General features: G+C 45.9%; 1 protein-coding gene across 9 annotated transcripts in view; it reads right to left on the bottom strand.

Annotated features, from left to right (window-relative positions):
* Positions 1-223: 223 nt before the first annotated feature.
* The window catches only part of LOC133539094 (echinoderm microtubule-associated protein-like 6), a 41,114-nt gene continuing 15,414 nt past the window's right edge, over positions 224-25,923 (bottom strand). Inside the window, exons 18-42 of one of the 9 annotated variants that reach the window (XM_061881145.1) lie at positions 23,375-23,577; positions 23,195-23,306; positions 22,895-23,022; positions 22,695-22,836; positions 22,481-22,633; positions 22,290-22,421; positions 22,135-22,223; positions 21,898-22,065; positions 21,136-21,334; positions 20,945-21,071; positions 17,690-17,768; positions 17,497-17,626; positions 17,289-17,387; positions 17,194-17,214; positions 14,130-14,306; positions 6,097-6,305; positions 5,880-6,037; positions 5,703-5,817; positions 5,457-5,645; positions 3,708-3,880; positions 3,485-3,647; positions 3,323-3,426; positions 3,110-3,263; positions 2,945-3,045; positions 224-2,845 (exon numbers count right to left, since the gene is read on the bottom strand). In XM_061881145.1, the coding sequence (XP_061737129.1) occupies positions 2,821-2,845; positions 2,945-3,045; positions 3,110-3,263; positions 3,323-3,426; positions 3,485-3,647; positions 3,708-3,880; positions 5,457-5,645; positions 5,703-5,817; positions 5,880-6,037; positions 6,097-6,305; positions 14,130-14,306; positions 17,194-17,214; positions 17,289-17,387; positions 17,497-17,626; positions 17,690-17,768; positions 20,945-21,071; positions 21,136-21,334; positions 21,898-22,065; positions 22,135-22,223; positions 22,290-22,421; positions 22,481-22,633; positions 22,695-22,836; positions 22,895-23,022; positions 23,195-23,306; positions 23,375-23,577 (3,350 nt within the window). In that variant the 3' untranslated portion in view covers positions 224-2,820. Of the gene's footprint in view, positions 2,846-2,944; positions 3,046-3,109; positions 3,264-3,322; positions 3,427-3,484; positions 3,648-3,707; positions 3,881-5,456; positions 5,646-5,702; positions 5,818-5,879; positions 6,038-6,096; positions 6,306-14,129; positions 14,307-17,192; positions 17,215-17,288; positions 17,388-17,444; positions 17,627-17,689; positions 17,769-20,944; positions 21,072-21,135; positions 21,335-21,897; positions 22,066-22,134; positions 22,224-22,289; positions 22,422-22,480; positions 22,634-22,694; positions 22,837-22,894; positions 23,023-23,194; positions 23,307-23,374; positions 23,578-25,923 lie in introns of those variants that run through there. The other 8 variants (XM_061881146.1, XM_061881147.1, XM_061881148.1 and 5 more) reach the window with 8 other exon arrangements.

Below are 25,923 nucleotides of genomic sequence, written 5' to 3'. Positions count from 1 at the left end.
AAAGCTTCAACAATTAGTTTCCTCAGTTCCCAAACGTTTATTGAGTGTTGTTAAAAGAAAAGGTGATGTAACACAGTGGTGAACATGCCCTTTCCCAACTACTTTGGCACGTGTTGCAGCCACGAAATTCTAAAGTTAATTATTATTTGCAAAAAAAAAAAGTTTATGAGTTTGAACATCAAATATGTTGTCTTTGTAGCATATTCAACTGAATATGGGTTGAAAAGGATTTGCAAATCATTGTATTCTGTTTATATTTACATCTAACACAATTTCCCAACTCATATGGAAGCGGGGTTTGACTGTACAACACACACAATGTATATTTCTCACAATGTTGTAAAAGGTACCTTTGTTCTTATTTGTGTAAACGTTGTTGAAACACAGTGATAACAAATACAATACAGTACTATCTGAGGACTTGTAGTCCGCTTAGACTGCAGTACTATCTGAGGACTTGTAGTATGCTTGGACTGCAGTACTATCCGAGGACTTGTAGTCCACTTAGACTGCAGTACTATCTGAGGACTTGTAGTCCACTTAGACTGCAGTACTATCTGAGGACTTGTTGTCCACTTAGACTGCAGTACTATCTGAGGACTTAGCTTGCTGCTAGTGCTGGACTAGGCTGGTCAGGTGTAAATAAAAATATGACAATAACCAACACTGGAAGAAAAGGTCATTAGCAAACATGCAAGCAGGAGACAAAATACACATGCTATCTATTCTAGCCACTCTCGTACAATAATAGTATTTTTTCCAAAAAGACTGTTGCTATGGTAACCATCCAAAAGTATTTCTACCATGAATTATGTCCCTTCAATATGACTTTGAGGTAGAAGTCCTTGGTGTGGATGAGTTTGGGTAAACAACAAAGTCCTGCCTAGGAGCAACGGGCAGGTTTGGTCGCAGCCCAGAAACATGCTAACGTGAAAGACTTTATACAGATGTTGTCACATCTACATTTCATCACATCTGTAGATGTACATGTTGTGCTGATATAAGCGTAACCTCAGAGGGACGAGGCAGGAAGCAAGCTAAGGTGAAAAACAGGAAGCAAGTTAACATAAAAGACAGGAAGCAAGCTAAGGTGAAAGACAGAAAGGAAGCAAGGTGAAAGACAGGAAGTAAGCTAAGTTAAAAATCAGGAAGTAAGCTAAGGTAAAAGACAGAAAGGAAGCTAAGGTGAAAGACAGGAAGTAAGCAAAGGTTAAAGACAGGAAGTAAGCTAAGGTGAAAGACAGGAAGCAAGCTAAGGTAAAAGACAGGAAGCAAGTTAACATAAAAGACAGGAAGCAAGCTAAGGTGAAAGACAGAAAGGAAGCAAGGTGAAAGACAGGAAGTAAGCTAAGGTACAAGACAGAAAGGAAGCTAAGGTGAAAGACAGGAAGTAAGCAAAGGTGAAAGACAGGAAGTAAGCTAAGGTGAAAGACAGGAAGCAAGCTAAGGTAAAAGACAGGAAGCAAGCTAAGGTAAAAGACAGGAAGCAAGTTAACATAAAAGACAGGAAGTAAGCTAAGGTGAAAGACAGGAAGCAAGCTAAGGTAAAAGACAGGAACCAAGTTAACATAAAAGACAGAAAGGAAGCTAAGGTGAAAGACAGGAAGTAAGCAAAGGTGAAAGACAGGAAGTAAGCAAAGGTAAAAATCAGGAAGTAAGCTAAGGTAAAAGACAGAAAGGACGCTAAGGTGAAAGACAGGAAGTAAGCAAAGGTGAAAGACAGGAAGTAAGCTAAGGTGAAAGACAGGAAGTAAGCTAAGGTGAAAGACAGAAAGGAAGCAAGGTGAAAGACAGGAAGTAAGCTAAGGTAAAAATCAGGAAGTAAGCTAAGGTAAAAGACAGAAAGGAAGCTAAGGTGAAAGACAGGAAGCAAGCTAAGGTAAAAGACAGGAAGCAAGTTAACATAACAGACAGGAAGCAAGCTAAGGTGAAAGACAGAAAGGAAGCAAGGTGAAAGACAGGAAGTAAGTTAAGGTAAAAATCAGGAAGTAAGCTAAGGTGAAAGACAGGAAGTAAGCTAAGGTAAAAGACAGAAAGGAAGCTAAGGTGAAAGACAGGAAGTAAGCAAAGGTGAAAGACAGGAAGTAAGCTAAGGTGAAAGACAGAAAGGAAGCAAGGTGAAAGACAGGAAGTAAGCTAAGGTAAAAATCAGGAAGTAAGCTAAGGTAAAAGACAGAAAGGAAGCTAAGGTGAAAGACAGGAAGTAAGCAAAGGTGAAAGACAGGAAGTAAGCTAAGGTGAAAGACAGGAAGTAAGCTAAGGTGAAAGACAGAAAGGAAGCAAGGTGAAAGACAGGAAGTAAGCTAAGGTAAAAATCAGGAAGTAAGCTAAGGTAAAAGACAGAAAGGAAGCTAAGGTGAAAGACAGGAAGTAAGCAAAGGTGAAAGACAGGAAGTAAGCTAAGGTGAAAGACAGGAAGTAAGCTAAGGTGAAAGACAGAAAGGAAGCAAGGTGAAAGACAGGAAGTAAGCTAAGGTAAAAGACAGAAAGGAAGCTAAGGTGAAAGACAGGAAGTAAGCAAAGGTGAAAGACAGGAAGTAAGCTAAGGTGAAAGACAGGAAGTAAGCTAAGGTGAAAGACAGAAAGGAAGCAAGGTGAAAGACAGGTAGTAAGCTAAGGTAAAAATCAGGAAGTAAGCTAAGGTAAAAGACAGAAAGAAAGCTAAGGTGAAAGACAGGAAGTAAGCAAAGGTGAAAGACAGGAAGCAAGCCAAGGTGAAAGACAGGAAGTAAGCTAAGGTAAAAGACAGAAAGGAAGCTAAGGTGAAAGACAGGAAGCAAGCTAAGGTGAAAGACAGGAAGCAAGCTAAGGTGAAAGACTTCATAGACATTTCCACACCAGCAGACTGTGAAAGAAAGAGAAAGTGCATTCTTTAGCACCCCCTGGTGGTCCAGCTGTGTGCTCACATGCCGCACCCCCCGGTGGTCCAGCGGTGTGTACTCACCTGCAGTCACTCCCGCCGGCGCTGATGACAAACTTGTCGTCGCAGGAGAACCTGAGGTTGGTGACGTGAGCCGAGTGAGCAAAGTAGCGCTTGTGTTTGGCCTGTCGAGACAGCAAAGATGAGGCAAAGATCCACTTCAGAGCCGCCGGACGCTTCATGGCCTACAAATTTGTCGGAGCACGGGAAGTCGAAGAGCTTGATGAGGCCAAAGTCGTCTCCGGTCACCAGGTTGAGGCCGGCGTGCGACACGCAGGCACAGTTGACATCCGCCTTGTCGGCGTTCCGAGGCCAAACTCCCAGAACCTCCTCGGCCATGATGCTGCACACAAGAAGACAGAAACTTGGAGTCCTTGCCAGACTCTCGGCTCTTCCTCCCACCTGGTCCAGGTGGCCCAAGTGATCCTGTCAATGGTGGAGGGCTCAGCCACGATCTTCCCTGAAGGAACCTGGTGGACCTGTCGAGTGTAGGTGCTGCTGGACACCTGGGAGGAGGACACGGTGGTCATGTGATGAGCCAGTGCCAGGGGCACAGACCTCAACCTGAATGTGTTTGCTGTCGGCAGAGAAGTCCATCTGGAGGACCGAGCCCGGGATGTCCTTGCAGGAACCGATGCGGTTGAGAGACGGTCCCAGAGACAGGTCATAGAAGTCCACAGCGCCTTCGAGAGAACCCACTGCAAGAAGGTGGCTATCTGGACTGAAACTGGACCACAAGGACAGAGACTTGAGTCGTGTCCAGGTGCAGAAGGTTAGTGGTTCCTACCGAACATCCTGGATGGCCACACTGCGGTCTCTCTTCTTGCTCCACACGCTGAGCGAGTTGACCGACAGGATGATGAACTCTCCGTTGTCCATGCCGATGGACACCATGTCCCCGTTGGGACTGTAGGCCACGCACTTGGCAGGATGTCCCAGCGTTACCTTGTTCAGCAGTTTCTGACACACACACACACATAGACCAAGTCCATTTCATAGTCCTCTATCATTTCTACATTTGACAATAATCTTACTCGACATCTCATATTCATCCTCCTTTCCATGTTGGGCATGATTAGCGGGGGGGCTCCTTGGAAATACAAATTATATATATAACGCCCCTGCTTATTTCAGCAAGACAATGCCAAGCCATGTGTTACAACAGCGTGGCTCCATAGTAAAAGAGTGCAGGTACTAGACTGGCCTGCCTGTAGTCCAGACATTGAAAATGTGTGCAGGCTAAAATATGAGGCAGGAGACTGTTGAACAACTTAAGCTGTACATCAAGCAAGAAAGGGAAAGAATTCCACTTCAAAAATTTGTCTGCTCAGTTTCCAAACCTTTACTGAGTGTTGTTCAAAGGAAAGGCCATGTGACACACTGGTAAAAATGCCTTTTTTGCAATGTGTGGCTGCCATAACATTCTAACTTCATCATTATTTATCTGTTTGTCAGTATGAAGATGAAATATCTTGTCTTTGCAGTCTATTCAATTGAATATAAGTTGAAAAGGTTTTGTTGTATTCTCTTTTTATTTACCATTTACACAACCTGACTACTTCACTGCTTTTGGGGTTTTGTAGGATTTAGGAGACACACCTTGTCGGCCAGGTCCCAGATGGAGTACAGTCCCTTACTGACGCAGGAGTCAGTAGACCTAAAAGGGCGTACCTTGTCGGCCAGGTCCCAGATGGAGTACAGTCCCTTACTGACGCAGGAGTCAGTAGACCTAAAAGGGCGTACCATGTTGGCCAGGTCCCAGATGGAGTACAGTCCCTTACTGACGCAGGAGTCAGTAGACCTAACAGGGCGTACCTTGTCGGCCAGGTCCCAGATGGAATACAGTCCCTTACTGAAGCAGGAGTCAGTAGACCTAAAAGGGCGTACCTTGTCGGCCAGGTCCCAGATGGAGTACAGTCCCTTACTGACGCAGGAGTCAGTAGACCTAACAGGGCGTACCTTGTCGGCCAGGTCCCAGATGGAATACAGTCCCTTACTGAAGCAGGAGTCAGTAGACCTAAAAGGGCGTACCTTGTCGGCCAGGTCCCAGATGGAGTACAGTCCCTTACTGACGCAGGAGTCAGTAGACCTAAAAGGGCGTACCTTGTCGGCCAGGTCCCAGATGGAGTACAGTCCCTTACTGACGCAGGAGTCAGTAGACCTAAAAGGGCGTACCTTGTCGGCCAGGTCCCAGATGGAGTACAGTCCCTTACTGAAGCAGGAGTCAGTAGACCTAAAAGGGCGTACCTTGTCGGCCAGGTCCCAGATGGAGTACTGTCCCTGACTGAAGCAGGAGTCAGTAGACATAAAAAGGGCGTACATTGTCGGCCAGGTCCCAGATGGAGTACAGTCCCTTACTGAAGCAGGAGTCAGTAGACCTAAAAGGGCGTACCTTGTCGGCCAGGTCCCAGATGGAATACAGTCCCTTACTGACGCAGGAGTCAGTAGACCTAAAAGGGCGTACCTTGTCGGCAAGGTCCCAGATGGAGTACAGTCCCTTACTGAAGCAGGAGTCAGTAGACCTAAAAGGGCGTACCTTGTCGGCCAGGTCCCAGATGCGGACGGTCCCGTCATCGCTGGCGGAGATGAAGACGTCTTTGAAAGGGTGAGCAGACAGACCCCAGATGCTTCCTTGCGTGTGTCCGTTGATCATGGTGTTGGAGGCGGCGTTCTTCTCTCCCACCTCCAGGATCTCTCCGTCTTTGGTTCCCACCAAGATTTTACCCTGCGGTGGGAGAGCGCACCTTAAGGCAGGTGTTGCGGAAGACTGCAGTGGACTTACCTTGGCCCTGCAGACAGACCGCACGTTCTCCACGGGCTGGCCACTCTCCAACTGGAAGGCTCGACATCGCTTCATCTCCTGGTCCCACAGTTTGACCGCACCGCCTTCCTTGGTCCTGTGGGCCAAAGCCGCAGTGAGAGCAGCGGGCCAGGAGGGGCGAGGCGGACTTGAACTTACGGACGTTCCTTTCCACCGGTGACGATGAGTCCGTCCCGCAGCGTGGTGTACATGCTGAACACCGGACCACCGTGCGCCTTGGCCACCACCCGGACCAGGAAGTGTTCTCGCCACACGTACACGTCCCCATTGATGGCGCCACTAAAGGTCAGGTGGTTCTACAGGACAAGGACCTGGTCAGAAGGCCGCCATGGGTGGAAGAAGTCATTGATCTTACAGCGCCAAAGGCCACGGACAACATGGTCTGCGTGCGTCCGTCCTCCACCGAGCCCACCACACCTTTCTTGTACAGAAGGGAGCCTCCCACCAGAGTCCAGAACTTGATGTGTTTGATTCCCACCGACACAAAGTGTGTGTCCGAGTCCGGTCTGAACTCCACCACAAAGATGCGCTCGGGGTGGCCGCCTGTGCTGGTGATCCTGGTGCCTGTGCAGGTGTGGCAGGGTCAGATACATCCTGCAGGGGGCAGTAGGACCTTGGCTATCAGCCCAGACCATGGACAAGTCCAATTGGTGTATTTACCTTACCATACCAAGTACAGTGCTTTTAGGACGTAATGGAATACTGGACTTCCCCGTCAAGCACACCATCAGCAGCTTCCCAATATTTTCATGGATAAATGGTACAATATTATTTTAACGTTCTCATTAGCTGTGTCTCTGCGTCCGTTATAGTGCACATTAGTGGGGTGTCCCAATTCAAAAAAATTCCAAGTTGGAATCCTGCCGCCCAATTTGTTCCTCTCTTCCGCTAGCAGACACCATAAATGTGATCCTTGTGATCATTAACACCTCTCCATCATTAGTGATCATTAACACCTCCCCATAATTAGTGATCATTAGTGATCATTAACACCTCCCCATCATTAGTGATCATTAACACCTCCCCATAATTTGTGATCATTAGTGAACATTAACACCTCCCCATCATTAGTGATCATTAACACCTCCCCATCATTAGTAATCCCTAACACCTCCCCATCATTAGTGATCATTAACACCTCCCCATAATTAGTGATCATTAACACCTCCCCATAATTAGTGATCATTAACCCCTCCCCATCATTAGTGATCATTAGTGAACATTAACACCTCCCCATCATTAGTGATCATTAACACCTCCCCATCATTAGTGATCCCTAACACCTCCCCATCATTAGTGAACATTAACACCTCCCCATCATTAGTGATCATTAACACCTCCCCATCATTAGTAATCCCTAACACCTCCCCATCATTAGTGATCATTAACACCTCCCCATCATTAGTGATCATTAACACCTCCCCATAATTAGTGATCATTAACACCTCCCCATCATTAGTGATCATTAGTGAACATTAACACCTCCCCATCATTAGTGATCATTAACACCTCCCCATCATTAGTGATCCCTAACACCTCCCCATCATTAGTGATCATTAACACCTCCCCATCATTAGTGATCATTAACACCTCCCCATCATTAGTGATCACTAACACCTCCCCATCATTAGTGATCATTAGTGATCATTAACACCTCCCCATAATTAGTGATCATTAGTGCTCATTAACACCTCCCCATCATTAGTGATCATTAACACCTCCCCATAATTAGTGATCATTAACACCTCCCCATCATTAGTGATCATTAACACCTCCCCATCATTAGTGATCATTAGTGATCATTAACACCTCCCCATCATTAGTGATCACTAACACCTCCCCATCATTAGTGATCATTAGTGATCATTAACACCTCCCCATCATTAGTGATCTTTAACACCTCTCCATCATTAGTGATCATTAACACCTCCCCATCATTAGTGATCATTAGTGATGATTAACACATCCCCATCATTAGTGATCATTAACACCTCCCCATCATTAGTGATAATTAACACCTCCCCATCAGTAGTGATCATTAACACCTCCCCATCATTAGTGATCACTAACACCTCCCCATCATTAGTGATCATTAACACCTCCCCATCATAAGTGAAGATTAGTGATCATTAACACCTCCCCATCATTAGTGATAATTAGTGATCATTAACACCTCCCCATCATTAGTGATCATTAACACCTCCCCATCATTAGTGATCATTAACACCTCCCCATCATTAGTGATCATTAGTGATCATTAACACCTCCCCATCATTAGTGATCTTTAACACCTCTCCATAATTAGTGATCACTAACACCTCCCCATCATTAGTGATCATTAGTGATCATTAACACCTCCCCATCATTAGTGATTATTAGTGATCATTAACACCTCCCCATCCTTAGTGATCTTTAACACCTCTCCATCATTAGTGATCATTAACACCTCCCCATCATTAGTGATCATTAGTGATCATTAACACATCCCCATCATTAGTGACCATTAACACCTCCCCATCATTAGTGATCATTAACACCTCCCCATCATTAGTGATCATTAGTGATTGTTAACACCTCCCCATCATTAGTGATCATTAGTGATTATTAACACCTCCCCATCATTAGTGATTATTAACACCTCCCCATCATTAGTGATCATTAGTGATCTTTAACACCTCTCCATCATTAGTGATCATTAGTGATCATTAACACCTCCCCATCATTAGTGATCTTTAACACCGCTCCATAATTAGTGATCATTAACACCTCCCCATCATTAGTGATCATTAACACCTCCCCATCATTAGTGATCCCTAACACCTCCCCATCATTAGTGACCATTAGTGATCATTAACAGCTCCCCATCATTAGTGATCACTAACACCTCCCCATCATTAGTGATCATTAGTGATCATTAACACCTCCCCATCATTAGTGATCATTAACACCTCCCCATCATTTGTGATCCCTAACACCTCCCCATCATTAGTGATCATTAGAGATCATTAACACCTCCCCATCATTAGTGATCATTAACACCTCCCCATCATTAGTGATCATTAACACCTCCCCATAATTAGTGATCATTAACACCTCCCCATAATTAGTGATCATTAACACCTCCCCATAATTAGTGATCTTTAACACCTCTCCATCATTAGTGATCATTAACACCTCCCCATCATTAGTGATCATTAACACCTCCCCATAATTAGTGATCTTTAACACCTCTCCATCATTAGTGATCATTAACACCTCCCCATAATTAGTGATCTTTAACACCTCTCCATCATTAGTGATCATTAACACCTCCCCATCATTAGTGATCACTAACACCTCCCCATCATTAGTGATCATTAACACCTCCCCATAATTAGTGATCTTTAACACCTCCCCATAATTAGTGATCTTTAACACCTCTCCGTCATTAGTGATCATTAACACCTCCCCGTCATTAGTGATCATTAACACATCCCATCATTAGTGATCATTAACACCTCCCCATCATTAGTGATCATTAACACCTCCCCATCATTAGTGATCATTAGCACCTCCCCATCATTAGTGATCATTAACACCTCCCCATCATTAGTGGTCATTAACACCTCTCCATAATTAGTGATAATTAACACCTCCCCATCATTAGTGATCCATAGTGATCATTAACACCTCCCCATCATTAGTGATCCCTAACACCTCCCCATCATTAGTGATCATTAGTGATCATTAACACCTCCCCATCATTAGGGATCATTAGTGATCATTAACACCTCCCCACCATTAGTGATCTTTAACACCTCTCCATCATTAGTGATCATTAACACCTCCCCATCATTAGTGATCATTAACACCTCCCCATCATTAGTGATCATTAGTGATCATTAACACCTCCCCATCATTAGTGATCTTTAACACCTCTCCATCATTAGTGATCATTAACACCTCCCCATCATTAGTGATCATTAACACATCCCCATCATTAGTGATCATTAACACCTCCCCATCATTAGTGATCATTAGTGATCATTAACACCTCCCCATCATTAGTGATATTTAGTGATTATTAACACCTCCCCATCATTAGTGATTATTAACACCTCCCCATCATTAGTGATCATTAGTGATCATTAACACCTCCCCATCATTAGTGATCATTAACACCTCCCCATCATTAGTGATCTTTAACACCGCTCCATAATTAGTGATCATTAACACCTTCCCATCATTAGTGATCATTAACACCTCCCCATCATTAGTGATCCCTAACACCTCCCCATCATTAGTGATCATTAACACCTCCCCATCATTAGTGATCATTAACACCTCCCCATCATTAGTGATCTTTAACACCTCTCCAAAATTAGTGATCATTAACACCTCCCCATCATTAGTGATCATTAACACCTCCCCATCATTAGTGATCCCTAACACCTCCCCATCATTAGTGATCATTAGTGATCATTAACACCTCCCTATCATTAGTCATCATTAACACCTCCCCATCATTAGTGATCACTAACACCTCCCCATCATTAGTGATCATTAACACCTCCCCATCATTAGTGATCATTAACACCTCCCCATCATTAGTGATCATTAGTGATCATTAACACCTCCCCATAATTAGTGATCTTTAACACCTCTCCATCATTAGTGATCATTAACACCTCCCCGTCATTAGTGATCATTAACACATCCCCATCATTAGTGATCATTAACACCTCCCCGTCATTAGTGATCATTAGTGATCATTAACACCTCCCCATCATTAGTGATCATTAACACCTCCCCATCATTAGTGGTCATTAACACCTCTCCATAATTAGTGATAATTAACACCTCCCCATCATTAGTGATCCATAGTGATCATTAACACCTTCCCATCATTAGTGATCCCTAACACCTCCCCATCATTAGTGATCATTAGTGATCATTAACACCTCCCCATCATTAGGGATCATTAGTGATCATTAACACCTCCCCACCATTAGTGATCATTAACACCTCCCCATCATTAGTGATCATTAACACCTCCCCATCATTAGTGATCATTAGTGATCATTGACACCTCCCCATCATTAGTGATCATTAACACCTCCCCATCATTAGTGATCATTAGTGATCATTAACACCTCCCCATCATTAGTGATCATTAACACCTCCCCATAATTAGTGATCATTAACACCTCCCCATCATTAGTGATCATTAACACCTCCCCATCATTAGTGATCATTAGTGATCATTAACACCTCCCCATCATTAGTGATCATTAGTGATTATTAACACCTCCCCATCATTAGTGATCATTAACACCTCCCCATCATTAGTGATCATTAACACCTTCCCATCATTAGTGATCATTAGTGATCATTAACACCTTCCCATCATTAGTGATCATTAGTGATTATTAACACCTCCCCATCATTAGTGATCATTAACACCTCCACATCTTTAGTGATCATTAGTGATCATTAACACCTTCCCATCATTAGTGATCATTAACACCTCCCCATTATTAGTGATCATTAACACCTCCCCATTATTAGTGATCATTGTGATCTCCCCATCAGACTGTGACAACAATGCCACATGAAGTATAAACCATAAAACATTGAATATTAAGCATTTGTGAAAGATGGACTCCAACTTTGTTTACTTCTCTGACAACTTGCTTAAAGTGTGCCAGTCTAAGTACTAAGTATGGAGCAGGAGCCTCCTCACCAGTTAAAGTGTGCCAGTCTAAGTACTAAGTATGGAGCAGGAGCCTCCTCACCAGTTAAAGTGTGCCAGTCTAAGTACTAAGTATGGAGCAGGAGCTTCCTCACCAGTTAAAGTGTGCCACTCTAAGTACTAAGTATGGACCAGGAGCCTCCTCACCAGTTAAAGTGTGGCAGTCTAAGTACTAAGTATGAAGCAGGAGCCTCCTCGCCAGTTAAAGTGTGCCAGTCTAAGTACTAAGTATGGACCAGGAGCCTCCTCACCAGTCAAAGTGTGCCAGTCTAAGTACTAAGTATGGACCAGGAGCCTCCTCACCAGTTAAAGTGTGCCAGTCTAAGTACTAAGTATGGAGCAGGAGCCTCCTCACCAGTTAAAGTGTGCTAGTCTAAGTACTAAGTATGGACCAGGAGCCTCCTCACCAGTTAAAGTGTGCCAGTCTAAGTACTAAGTATGGAGCAGGAGCCTCCTCACCAGTTAAAGTGTGCCAGTCTAAGTACTAAGTATGGAGCAGGAGCCTCCTCACCAGTTAAAGTGTGCCAGTCTAAGTACTAAGTATGGACCAGGAGCCTCCTCACCAGTCAAAGTGTGCCAGTCTAAGTACTAAGTATGGACCAGGAGCCTCCTCACCAGTTAAAGTGTGCCAGTCTAAGTACTAAGTATGGAGCAGGAGCCTCCTCACCAGTTAAAGTGTGCTAGTCTAAGTACTAAGTATGGACCAGGAGCCTCCTCACCAGTTAAAGTGTGCCAGTCTAAGTACTAAGTATGGACCAGGAGCCTCCTCACCAGTTAAAGTGTGCCAGTCTAAGTACTAAGTATGGAGCAGGAGCCTCCTCACCAGTTAAAGTGTGCCAGTCTAAGTACTAAGTATGGACCAGGAGCCTCCTCACCAGTTAAAGTGTGCCAGTCTAAGTACTAAGTATGGACCAGGAGCCTCCTCACCAGTTAAAGTGTGCCAGTCTAAGTACTAAGTATGGACCAGGAGCCTCCTCACCAGTTAAAGTGTGCCAGTCTAAGTACTAAGTATGGAGCAGGAGCCTCCTCACCAGTTAAAGTGTGCCAGTCTAAGTACTAAGTATGGACCAGGAGCCTCCTCACCAGTTAAAGTGTGCCAGTCCCCACACTTAGTATGGAGCAGGAGCCTCCTCACCAGTTAAAGTGTGCCAGTCCCCACTAAGTATGGAGCAGGAGCCTCCTCACCAGTTAAAGTGTGCCAGTCTAAGTACTAAGTATGGAGCAGGAGCCTCCTCACCAGTTAAAGTGTGCCAGTCTAAGTACTAAATATGGAGCAGGAGCCTCCTGACCAGTTAAAGTGTGCCAGTCCCTACACTTAGTATGGAGCAGGAGCCTCCTCACCAGTTAAAGTGTGCCAGTCTAAGTACTAAGTATGGAGCAGGAGCCTCCTCACCAGTTAAAGTGTGCCAGTCTAAGTACTAAGTATGGAGCAGGAGCTTCCTCACCAGTTAAAGTGTGCCAGTCTAAGTACTAAGTATGGAGCAGGAGCTTCCTCACCAGTTAAAGTGTGCCAGTCTAAGTACTAGGTACGGAGCAGGAGCTTCCTCACCAGTTAAAGTGTGCCAGTCTAAGTACTAAGTATGGACCAGGAGCCTCCTCACCAGTTAAAGTGTGCCAGTCTAAGTACTAAGTATGGAGCAGGAGCCTCCTCACCAGTTAAAGTGTGCCAGTCTAAGTACTAAGTATGGAGCAGGAGCCTCCTCACCAGTTTAAGTGTGCCAGTCTAAGTACTAAGTATGGACCAGGAGCCTCCTCACCAGTTAAAGTGTGCCAGTCTAAGTACTAAGTATGGAGCAGGAGCCTCCTCACCAGTTAAAGTGTGCCACTCCCTACACTTAGTATGGAGCAGGAGCCTCCTCACCAGTTAAAGTGTGCTAGTCTAAGTACTAAGTATGGACCAGGAGCCTCCTCACCAGTTAAAGTGTGCCAGTCTAAGTACTAAGTATGGAGCAGGAGCCTCCTCACCAGTTAAAGTGTGCCAGTCTAAGTACTAAGTATGGAGCAGGAGCCTCCTCACCAGTTAAAGTGTGCCAGTCTAAGTACTAAGTATGGAGCAGGAGCCTCCTCACCAGTTAAAGTGTGCCAGTCTAAGTACTAAGTATGGAGCAGGAGCCTTCTCACCAGTTAAAGTGTGCCAGTCTAAGTACTAAGTATGGAGCAGGAGCCTCCTCACCAGTTAAAGTGTGCCAGTCTAAGTACTAAGTATGGAGCAGGAGCCTCCTCACCAGTTAAAGTGTGCCAGACTAAGTACTAAGTATGGAGCAGGAGCCTCCTCACCAGTTAAAGTGTGCCAGTCTAAGTACTAAGTATGGAGCAGGAGCTTCCTCACCAGTTAAAGTGTGCCAGTCTAAGTACTAAGTATTGAGCAGGAGCCTCCTCACGAGTTAAAGTGTGCCAGTCTAAGTACTAAGTATGGAGCAGGAGCCTCCTCACCAGTTAAAGTTTGCCAGTCTAAGTACTAAGTATGGAGCAGGAGCCTCCTCACCAGTTAAAGTGTGGCAGTCTAAGTACTAAGTATGAAGCAGGAGCCTCCTCACCAGGGTTTCAAACGTCCTTAGTCCGGATCCAGGATCCAGGATCCAGGATGCAGCTGCTAGCTGCTAGCTTCTAAGCCCAGGTGGTCCTGTAGTTGGCGTGAAGAAAGGCCGACTTCTTACCTTCCTGCCAGCGCCATACGGTGATCACATGCTCAGGCTCCACCCCCACAGACAGCAGAAGTTTGCCGGTGGCGCTAAAGTTGACGTAGCCCACACCTTTAGCGTGGGAGCAGCGCAGGACGGACAGGGTCTGCTTGCTGGTGGCGTCCCACACGTGGATGCAGGGGGCCAGGCCTGCTGGGACAAAACACTCAAGTCAGAGGCTCCACTTCCTGCAAGCGACACAAAGACCAATCACAGCAGGCCGTGCCACTCACTCAACTGTTGAAGAGGGTTCACTTCATATTTCTATTGCTAGTCTCAGGGATCACCACAACAAAACACTCAGTCTGAGGCTACATGCTAAGCTGTACTAGCTCACTTCAGCATCATGCTATCACTTGAGGAGGAACAGTCTGGGGCTACATGCTAAGCTATGCTAGCACACTTCAGTGTCATGCTATCACTAGAGGAGGACTAGTCTGGGGCTACATGCTAAGCCATACTAGCTAACATCAACAAGTAAACTAACGTGTACGCACACTGATGCTAACATCAAGAAGTAAACTATCGAGTACGCACACTGATGCTAACATCAAGAAGTAAACTATCGAGTACGCACACTGATGCTAACATCAAGAAGTAAACTATCGAGTACGCACACTGATGCTAACATCAAGAAGTAAACTAGCGAGTACGAACACTGATGCTAACATCAAGAAGTAAACAATCGAGTACGCACACTGATGCTAACATCAAGAAGTAAACTAGCGAGTACGACCACTGATGCTAACATCAAGAAGTAAACTAGCGAGTTTGCACACTAATGCTAACATCAAGAAGTGAACTAGCGAGTACGCACACTGATGCTAACATCGAGAAGTAAACTAGCGAGTACGCACACTGATGCTAACATAAAAAAAGTAAACTAGCGAGTACACACACTGATGCTAACATCGAGAAGTAAACTAGCGAGTACGCACACTGATGCTAACATCAAGAAGTAAACTATCGAGTACGCACACTGATGCTAACATCAAGAAGTAAACTAGCGAGTACGACCACTGATGCTAACATCAAGAAGTAAACTAGCGAGTTTGCACACTGATGCTAACATCAAGAAGTGAACTAGCGAGTACGCACACTGATGCTAACATCAAGAAGTAAACTAGCGAGTACGCACACTGATGCTAACATAAAAAAAGTAAACTAGCGAGTACGCACACTGATGCTAACATCGAGAAGTAAACTAGCGAGTACGCACACTGATGCTAACATCAAGAAGTAAACTAGCGAGTTTGCACACTGATGCTAACATCAAGAAGTAAAATAGCGAGTACGACCACTGATGCTAACATCAAGAAGTAAACTAGCGAGTTTGCAAACTGATGCTAACATCAAGAAGTGAACTAGCGAGTACGCACACTGATGCTAACATCAAGAAGTAAACTAGCGAGTACGCACACTGATGCTAACATAAAAAAAGTAAACTAGCGAGTACGCACACTGATGCTAACATTGAGAAGTAAACTAGCGAGTACGCACACTGATGCTAACATCAAGAAGTAAACTAGCGAGTTTGCACACTGATGCTAACATCAAGAAGTAAAATAGCGAGTACGACCACTGATGCTAACATCAAGAAGTAAACTAGCGAGTTTGCACACTGATGCTAACATCAAGAAGTGAACTAGCGAGTACGAACACTGATGCTAACATAAAAAAGTAAACTAGCGATACGCACACTGATGCTAACATCGAGAAGTAAACTAGCGAGTACGCACACTGATGCTAACATCGAGAAGTAAACTAGCGAGTACGCACACTGATGCTAACATCAAGAAGTAAACTAGCGAGTTTGCACACTGATGCTAACATCAAGAAGTAAAATAACGAGTACGACCACTGATGCTAACATCAAGAAGTAAACTAGCGAGTTTGCACACTGATGCTAACATCAAGAAGTGAACTAGCGAGTTTGCACACTGATGCTAACATCAAGAAGTAAACTAGCGAGTTTGCACACTGAGTCTTTGTGTTCAGTGTTGTGAGTGATTCATTATTAGCTTGGAAACATTATTACAATAGATATATTAAAAGGATTGATTCATTATGATGAATGATTCATTGTTAGGAAGGATTCATTATCACAAATTATTCATTATTAGGAATGAGTCAATCTTAGGTATGTTTCATTATCATTTATGATTCATTATCAAAAATGATTCGTTATCACAGATGATTTGTCATCAGCAATGATTCAATATTAGAAATGATTCATTATCAGGAATCATTCGTTATCACAGATAATTAGTTACCACAAATGATTCCTTATTCAGAATGATTAGTTCCTAGGAATGAGTAGTTATCACGAATGATTAGATATCAGGACTGATTCCTTATTAGGAATGATTCATTATCAGGAATGATTCTTTATTGGGAATGATTCATTATCAGGAATGACTCCTTTTTGGGAATGATTGGTTCTTAGGAATGATTCCTTATTGGGAATAATTTGTCACCGGGAATGATTCGTTCTTAGGTATGAGTTGTTATCAGGAATGATTTGTTATCAAAATGATACCTTATTGGGAATGATTTCATATTGGGAAGGAGTCGTTCTTAGGAATGGTTTGTTATCACAAATGATTTGTAATCAGGAATGATTCCTTATTGGGAATGATTCGTTCTTAGGAATGATTGGTTATCAGGAGTGATTCCTAATTAGGAATGACTCGTTATCAGGAATGATTCCTTTTTGGGAATGATTCGTTATTGGGATTGATTTGTTCTTAAGAATGATTCGTAATCACAAATGACTCGTTATCAGGAATGATTCCTTCTTAGGAATAATTGGTTGGTAGGAATGATTCATTCTCTAGGAACGATTGGTTCTTATGAATGATTGGTTCTTAGGAATGATTGGTTGTCAAAGGAGTCGGGCCGCTCCGCTGGGATGAGAGTTGTTTCAATGCGTTGCCACGGCGACGGAGAGGCCACACCTGCCGATACTCACCTGACCCCCGGGCTTCAACACAAACAACACAGACGTGAGACCAGAGGAAGCGTCGGCAGGAAGTCTTACCTGGCAGGTCCGTGATGTCACCTGACCGAGCAGGAAGCAAGAAAAGACATGAAGCGGCCCGGGTCATGCGGCGGTGGGGATGGCGAGCAACTCACCCATCTGTCCCGTGGCGATGACGTTGTGGTACTTGGGGTGCTGGTTGACGGTCAGGCACAGGATGTCGTCCGTGTGCTCCAGGTAAAAACTTTGCCTTCCTGTGGGGACAATGGAGGTCAGCACACCACGTGTGACAGCGAGACCGGCGGACTGACCGGAAGAAAGTTTCTGGATCACCACGTGTGACAGCGAGACCGGCGGACTGACCGGAAGAAAGGTTCTGGATCACCACGACGGCCGCCGTGTGGAAGACCATGTCAGCGCCCTCGTTGAGGTAATGCAGGTTGTTGCGACAGTCGAAGCCTCGGTAGCCAAACACGTGTTCCAGCTGCAGTTCCTGAACACACGCCCAAACCACAGTCGCACACGCAACCACAATCAGGACCAGGACCGGACTTACTTCTACCCCTTTCTTTGTCTTGATCACGTTGCTCTTGGCAAGTTTCTCAGGCAGTGGTGTTGCTCGACTCACCACAGGTCTGCAAAGGCCAAAACCAGAGGGGACTAAGAACAAGATCCAAAATCAAGAACCGGGCTCAAGATCCAGGCTCAAGGACTAGGACAGAGAACCAGGACCAATTACCAGGATTAAGAGTTGAGATCAAGTACCATCCTGGAGATCCAGGCTCGAGAACCAGGATACAGAACCAGGATCAAGTACCAGACTTAAGTACCAGGATCAAGAAACAAGATCAACTACCAGGCTCAAGATGGAGGCTCGGGAACCAGGACAAAGAACCAGAATCAAGTACCAGGACCAAGAACTGAGATCAAGTACCGGCAGAGTCTCTGCAGGTTTCTACATGTCAAATTTAAGACTTTTAAAGACTTTTTAAGACCATCTTGAAAATAATTAAAGACTATTTTACATCCATACGGACAACAAATACAAGAACAAAGTCAAATCAGAGAATTAATTTGAGGTTCCACTAAGTAAAAACACCAGGACACTAAACAAAAATACACCAGGACACAAATTAAATACACCATGACACTAAGAAAATACAATATCTCCTCTCTGAGCTGCTACCTTACCGTGGTAGAGGAGTTTGCGTGTCCCAATGATCCTAGGAGCTATGTTGTCCGGGGGCTTTTATGCCCACTGGTAGGGTCTACAAGACAAACAGGTCCTAGGTGAGTGATCAGACAAAGAGCAGCTCAAATACTTCTATGGAATTAAAACATAATGGACTTAGATTTCCCTTGCCCGGACGCGGGTCACCGGGGCCCCACTCTGGAGCCAGGCCCGGAGTTGGGGCACGATGGCGAGCGCCTGGTGGCCGGGCCTGTCCCCATGGGGCCCGGCCGGGCACAGCCCGAAGAGGCAACGTGGGTCATCCCTCCAATGGGCTCACCACTCATAGGAGGGGCCATAGAGGTCGGTTGCATTGTGAGCTGGGCGGCAGCCGAAGGCAGGGCACTTGGCGGTCCGATCCTTGGCTACAGAAGCTAGCTCTTGGGACGTGGAACGTCACCTCACTGGGGGGGAGGAGCCTGAGCTAGTGCGCGAGGTAGAGAAGTTCCGGCTGGATATAGTCGGACTCACCTCGACGCACGACAAGGGCTCTGGAACCACTTCTCGCGAGAGGGACTGGACTCTCTTCCACTCTGGCGTTGCCGGCAGTGAGAGGCGATGGGCTGGGGTGGCAATTCTTGTTGCCCCCCGGCTCAAACCCTGCACGTTGGAGTTCAACCTAGTGGACGAGAGGGTAGCCTCCCTCTGCCTTCGGGTGGGGGGACGGGTCCTGACTGTTGTTTGTGCTTACGCACCAAACAGCAGTTCAGAGTACCCTTTTTGGGTACACTCGAGGGAGTACTGGAGAGTGCTACCCCGGGTGATTCCCTTGTCCAACTGGGGGGCTTCAACGCTCATGTTGGCAACAACAGCGAAACCTGGAGAGGCGTGATTGGGAAGAATGGCCGCCCGGATCTAAACCAGAGTGGTGTTTTGTTAATGGACTTTTGTGCTCGTCACGGATTGTCCATAACAAACACCATGTTCAAACATATGGGTGTCCATATATGCACTTGGCACCAGGACACCCTAGGCCGCAGTTCCATGATGGACTTTGTAGTTGTGTCATCAGATTTGCGGCCTTATGTTTTGGACACTCGGGTGAAGAGAGGGGCGGAGCTTTCTACCGATCACCACCTGGTGGTGAGTTGGCTGCGATGGTGGCGGAGGATGCCGGACAGACCTGGCAGGCCCAAGTGCATTGTGAGGGTCTGCTGGGAACGTTTTCGATAGACCCTTGTGTGTTTGAGCAACCTTATTTAGGGACGGCACTGCTCACCTCAATTGAGGATGGGCCTAGAAAAGGTGGCCTAAAAATTGGCACTCAATCTCGCCTGGATAGGATACCGCACCTATCGGGTCATTCCATATGCCTGCGGTTGAAATAGAAATAAAAAGAGAAAATCATGCAACTTGAAACTGCCGACATGGAATGTGAGGACTCTCCTGGACTCGTACGGCACATCTGACAGACCTCACAGGAGAACTGCCTTGGTGGCTGCAGAGCTGAATCGCTAAAACATTGAAATTGCAGCCCTGAGTGAGACCATGATCCTGGATGAAGGCTCTCTAACTGAAGAAGGTATGGGCTACACATTCTTCTGGAAAGGCTAGCCCTCAGGAGTACAACATCTGCATGGTATACGACTGTCCATCAAAAACACACTGCTGCCAAGATTCACTGAAACACCTGTCAGCATTAGTGAGAGACTAATGACCCTCCGTATCCTCCTGGTCAGGAATTGCTACGCCACACTTCTCAGTGCTTATGCACCGACCCTGCCATCTGAGAGTGAGGTCAAGGATTCCTTCTACCAGTCACTTGATGAGGCTCTATGCCGAATCCCTAAGAATGACAAGATGTTCTTGCTTGGGGATTTTAATGGCCGAGTGGGACAGAACAGCAGGATATGGAGTGGAGTACTTGGCAGACATGGAGTTGGTCAGGTTAACTCAAATGGGATGAGATTGCTTACACTCTGCTCAGAGCATAACCTGACCATAACCAACACCATCTTCCAGCAGAAGGCTAAATACAAGAATTCATGGATGCACCCCCGTTCTAAACATTGGCACCTGATAGATTATATCATAGTGAGGCGTAGTGACATCAAAGACGTCCTCATCACCCGTGCCATGAGAGGTGCAGAGTGGTGGACAGATCATATTTTGATTATGGCCTATGTCCACCTACAAGTGCGCCCCCCCTTGAGACGGCGAGGACTCAAAAGGAAGAAGCTAGACTGCGCCCGCCTGGAAAACCCTGATCCAAGAAATTACTTTCGCCGCTCCCTGGCTGAGAAACTTGTGGAGGTAGAGTCTTCCTTGAACTCTTCTGAGAACTCTATTGACCAGAACTGGAACTCTATCAGCTCGGCTCTCTATGATTCATCAGCCCAAACAATAATGAATAACCAGGATCAAGAACCAGGATCCAGAAACAGGATCAAAAACCAGGATCAAAAACCAAGATGAACAACCAGGATCCAGAACCAAGATGAAAAATCAGGATGAAGAACCAGGATGAAGAACCAGGATCCAGAATCAGGATAAAGAACCAGAATCCAGAATCAGAATCCAGAAGCAGGACGAAGAATCAGGATCAAGTACCATGATGAAAAAGAAATGAGCAGCACGTACCTTTCGTCGACAGGAAGTTCCTTGTGCTGCAGATGAGGTTTAGTTCCCGTCATCTTCCTAATGCTGGCAGAGTAGACCTTGGTCACGTAGTCCACCGCCTTCTCACGCGCCACGTCGCTGTCGTAGCCTGATGACACCACAAGAAGTTAGAACAGGAAGTTCCTGCAGGATTCCCCCAGGAACATGGTGACCTCCGTCTTCCTCCACGTCATCGTCAGATTCTTCACTGTCCACCGCCTTGTTCTCCTTGTGACCCGCCTCTCTGGTCCAGATCATCAGCGCCGTGTCGGCTCCGCCCACAGACAGCAGCGTGGCGTCGTCATTGGCCCAGCGCACATTGGTCACGTTGGCGCTGTGGGCAACGTACTTCTTGGACCTGGCAAACTGACCCTGAAGGCAAAGAACTGGTAAGAAGAGACCATGGCTGATACGATATCAAGTCTGTATCACACTAATGTTCATCATTAATGACGGCCAATATGATATCAAGTCGGTATCGCACTAATAATCATCATTAGTTGGTCACGTTGGCGCTGTGGGCCACGTACTTCTTGGACCTGGCAAACTGACCCTGAAGGCAAAGAACTGGTAAGAAGAGACCATGGCTGATATGATATCAAATCTGTATCGCACTAATGTTCTTCATTAATGATAGGCAGTATGATATCAAGTCTGTATCACACTAATGTTCTTCATTAATGATAGCCAATATCATATCAAGTCTGTACGACACTAATAATCATCATTATGATGGAAATGAACTCTCTATCAAACTGATATCATTCACATGGTCTCGCTGTGTGACGACGGTATTCAAATCTCTATCAGACAGATATCAATCACATCTCTATCAGACTGATATCATTGACATGGTCTACCCGTGTGGCGACAATATTCAAATCTCTATCAGACCGTTATCATTCAAATCTCTATCTGCCTGATATCATTCTCACCCTGCAGGGGAAACTGAAGAGTTTCAGGAAGCCAAAGTCGTCCCCGGTGGCGAGCACTTTACCGTCCTTGGTGCGCGATGCGGCGTTCACAAAACCGTAGGTTGGCCAAATTCCCTGACAGCTGGGACCCAGAACTGAAGTCCAGCTGGCCCAGTCCAGCTTGTCAAACTGAAAAGAGGTGTTCTGGTGAGAAGGTCCAAGGAGGGTTGAGAAGAAGGTCCAAGGAGGGTTGCGAACCTCCACGTCGCTGATGCTCTGTCTGCGTCCTCGAGGAGCCTCAAAAAACAGTTGCTCCTTACTTCCTGTGTTGACCTGCAGAAGTTTTCCTGCCGGCACAACAGAAAGTAGTTGTGTTAGTCACAGTTAGCATGCTAGCGTGTTAGCATGCTCACCTCGAGCATCCCAATCCATGTGCGTGACGAAGCTTCTGATTCCTTTGCAGATGCCAACTCTCTTGCTGGTCAGCACGTTGTAGATGTCCACGAAGGAATCCTGGGACGCCACAGCCAGGTACTTCCCTGCGCCTGGATCAGGGTCAGCAGAACAACCCACAATGACCCCGCCCCCCGCTGGTGGTGAGTACCTTGGGAGAAGCGGATGTCGGAGACCAGCTCCTTCCGGTGGTGGAACGTCACCATGTCCTCCAAGGTGTCGGCGTTGACCACCAGGAAGCTGCCGTCATTCAGACCCACCGCCAGCGCTTTGCCGTCTGGAGAAAAGGCGCAGCAGCGTCCACCTGGAGCACAAATGTCAGAGCTCTCGAAAAGAATGGCGGCCAGCCAGTTGTCCCGCCGTACCTTTTTTGAGCTTGCGCACGGCAACCATGCGGTGGTTGGCAGAAAGTTCCCACATTCTCAGCGTTTTGTCATCGCCAACGGTGGCGCAGACAGGAAGTAGCGGGTGAGCTGCTAAACCCCATACCTCGCCCTCCATGTGGCCCTAAACACAGGACAGGCCTCAGGACTCTGCCGGCATTCTTTTTGTGGCATCAGCTGACCTGGACCAGTAGCGTCATCGGACCGCTCTTGTCGATCTCCAGAACTTCTCCGTTCTTGGTCCCCACCAGGATGTGGCCGTGACCCAGGGTGATGGCTCTGATGGACGGGTTGTCTTCCAGCAGCAGTCCTGCGGGGACAAGAGTGGTCATGTGACACTGGCTAGCTCTCACGTGACACCGGCGAGTGGTCACATGACACCAGGTCTTGTGACACCAGCTAGCGGTCATGTGACACCGGCGAGTGGTCACGTGACACCAAGTCTTGTGACACCAGCTAGCGGTCATGTGACACCGGCGCACCTTTGGAGGACGGAGACAGGAGTGCTCTCTTGATAGCGTAGGTCTTCAGACATCTTTCGAACATGTCATCCCAGAGTTCCACCACACCGTCCTTCCCACCCGTCACGAAACCCTGACCAGAGAACACCAGGCCCATGAGCGCCGTGTTAGCCGATGAGAACGTGTGTCTTTTCGGAAGACCTTATCCAGGGAGCACATGGCGAACACGGGACCGTCGTGGGCCTTGACCGTCTTCACAAGCGTGGTTTCTCTCCAGATGTAAACGTCACCGTTGGTGGCGCCCGAGAAGACAAAGTCCTCTGAGCGACCGTAACACGCAGACATCATGGTCTCCTGCTTGCCCAGGTTCCCGCAAATTCCACGTTTGAATGTCAGACCGCCTCCTGCTTGGAAAGAAGCACAAATGCTAACAAATTGGCATGCTTCAACCAAGCTAGCGGCCAGTTAGCTAATTAGTTGATTAATCAACTACTCGCTGCTGGACATTGAAATTATTAAAAGGTTGTAACATAGCTAATGAGTCAGCTAGGCATTTACTAATTAGTTAGAGATGTGTTAGCAACGCAGTTAACTAGTTGTTGGCTAATTAGTGAGCTGTGTGTTGGCTAATTACATTACAAAGTGTTGGCTGATTGGTTTGCTAGGTGTTGGCTAATTAGTTAGCTAGGTGTTGGCAACATATTTAGCTAGGTGTCGGCTAATTAGTTAGCTAGGTGTTGACTAATTTGTTAGCTAATCAGTTAGCTAGGTGTTGGCAACATATTCAGCGAGGTGTTGGCTAATTAGTTAACGAGGTGTTGGCAACATATTTAGGTAGGTGTCGGCTAATTAGTAAGCTAGGTGTTGACTAATTTGTTAGCAAGGTTTTGGTTAATTAGCTAGCTAGATGTCGGCTAATTATTTAGCTAATTAGTTAAAGTGTTGGCAACAAACTCAGCGAGGTGTTGGCTAATTAGTTAGTGAGGGGTGGCTAATTAGTTAGCGAGGTGTTGGCAATATAGTTAGCTAGGTGTTGGCTAATTAGCTATGTGTTGGCAACATAGTTAGCTAGGTGTTGACTAATTAGTTAGCGAGGTGTTTGCCAATTAGTTAGCGAGGTGTTTGCCAATTAGTTAGCGAGGTGTTTGCCAATTAGTTAGCGAGGTGTTTGCCAATTAGTTAGCGAGGTGTTTGCCAATTAGTTAGCTAGATGTTGGCAACATAGTTAGCTAAGTCTTGGCTAATTAGTTAGCAAGGTGTTGGCTAGGTAGTTAGCAAGATGTTGGCTAATTATTTAGGTAGGCATTGGCTAATTAATTAGCTAATCTATTAGCGATGTGTTGGCAACATATTCAGCAAGGTGTTGGCTAATTATTTAGGTAGGCGTTGGCTAATTAGTTAGCTAATCAGTTAGCTAGGTGTTGGCAACATATTCAGCGAGGTGTTGGCTAATTAGTTAACGAGGTGTTGGCAACATAGTCAGCAAGGTGTTGGCTAATTAGTTAATGAGATGTTGGCAACATAGTCAGCAAGGTGTTGGGTAATTAGTCAGCGAGGGGTTGGCTAAATAGTCAGCGAGGAGTTGGCTAATTAGTCAGAGAGGTGTTGGCTAATTAATCAGCTAGGTGTTGGCTAATTAGTTAGCGAGGCGTTGGCAACAATTAGCGAGGTGTTGGGTAATTAGTTAGCGAGCTGTTAGCAACAAAGTTAGCGAGGTGTTGGCAACATAGTCAGCGAGGTGTTGGCAACATAGTCAGCGAGGTGTTGGCAACATAGTCAGCGAGGTGTTGGCAACATAGTCAGCGAGGTGTTGGCAACATAGTCAGCGAGGTGTTGGCAACATAGTCAGCGAGGTGTTGGCAACATAGTCAGCGAGGTGTTGGCAACATAGTCAGCGAGGTGTTGGTAACAGTCAGCGAGGTGTTGGCAACATAGTCAGCGAGGTGTTGGCAACATAGTCAGCGAGGTGTTGGCAACATAGTCATTAAGGTGTTGGCTAATTAATTAGCGAGGTGTTGCAACAAAGTTAGCGAGTTGTTGGCTAATTAGAGAGCGAGCTGTTGGCAACATAGTTAGCAAGATGTTGGCAACATAGTCAGGGATGTGTTGGCATAATAGTCAGCGAGGTGCTGGCAACATAGTCAGCAAGGTGTTGGCTAATTAGTTAGCAAGGTGTTTGCAAGATAGCTAGCTAGCTGTTGGGTAATTAGTTAGTGAGGCGTTGGCTAATTAGTTAGCGAGGGATTGGTACAAAGTTAGGGAGCTGTTGGCAACATAGTCAGCGAGGTGTTGGCAACATAGTCAGCGAGGTGTTGGCAACATAGTCAGCGAGGTGTTGGCAACATAGTCAGCGAGGTGTTGGCTAATTAGTTAGCGAGGTGTTGGCTAATTAGTTAGCAAGGTGTTGGCTAATTAATTAGCGAGGTGTTGGCTAATTAATTAGCGAGGTGTTGGCTAATTAATTAGCGAGGTGTTGCAACAAAGTTAGCGAGTTGTTGGCTAATTAGAAAGCGAGCTGTTGGCAACATAGTTAGCGAGGTGTTGGCAACATAGTCAGCGAGGTGTTGGCTAATTAGTTAGCGAGGTGTTGGCTAATTAATTAGCGAGGTGTTGGCTAATTAATTAGCGAGGTGTTGGCTAATTAATTAGCGAGGTGTTGGCTAATTAATTAGCGAGGTGTTGCAACAAAGTTAGCGAGTTGTTGGCTAATTAGAGAGCGAGCTGTTGGCAACATAGTTAGCAAGGTGTTG

The sequence above is a fragment of the Nerophis ophidion genome, linkage group LG20, assembly GCF_033978795.1.
Source record: "Nerophis ophidion isolate RoL-2023_Sa linkage group LG20, RoL_Noph_v1.0, whole genome shotgun sequence".
Taxonomy (NCBI): domain Eukaryota; kingdom Metazoa; phylum Chordata; class Actinopteri; order Syngnathiformes; family Syngnathidae; genus Nerophis; species Nerophis ophidion.
This window is presented reverse-complemented; position numbering and strand designations above follow the sequence as displayed.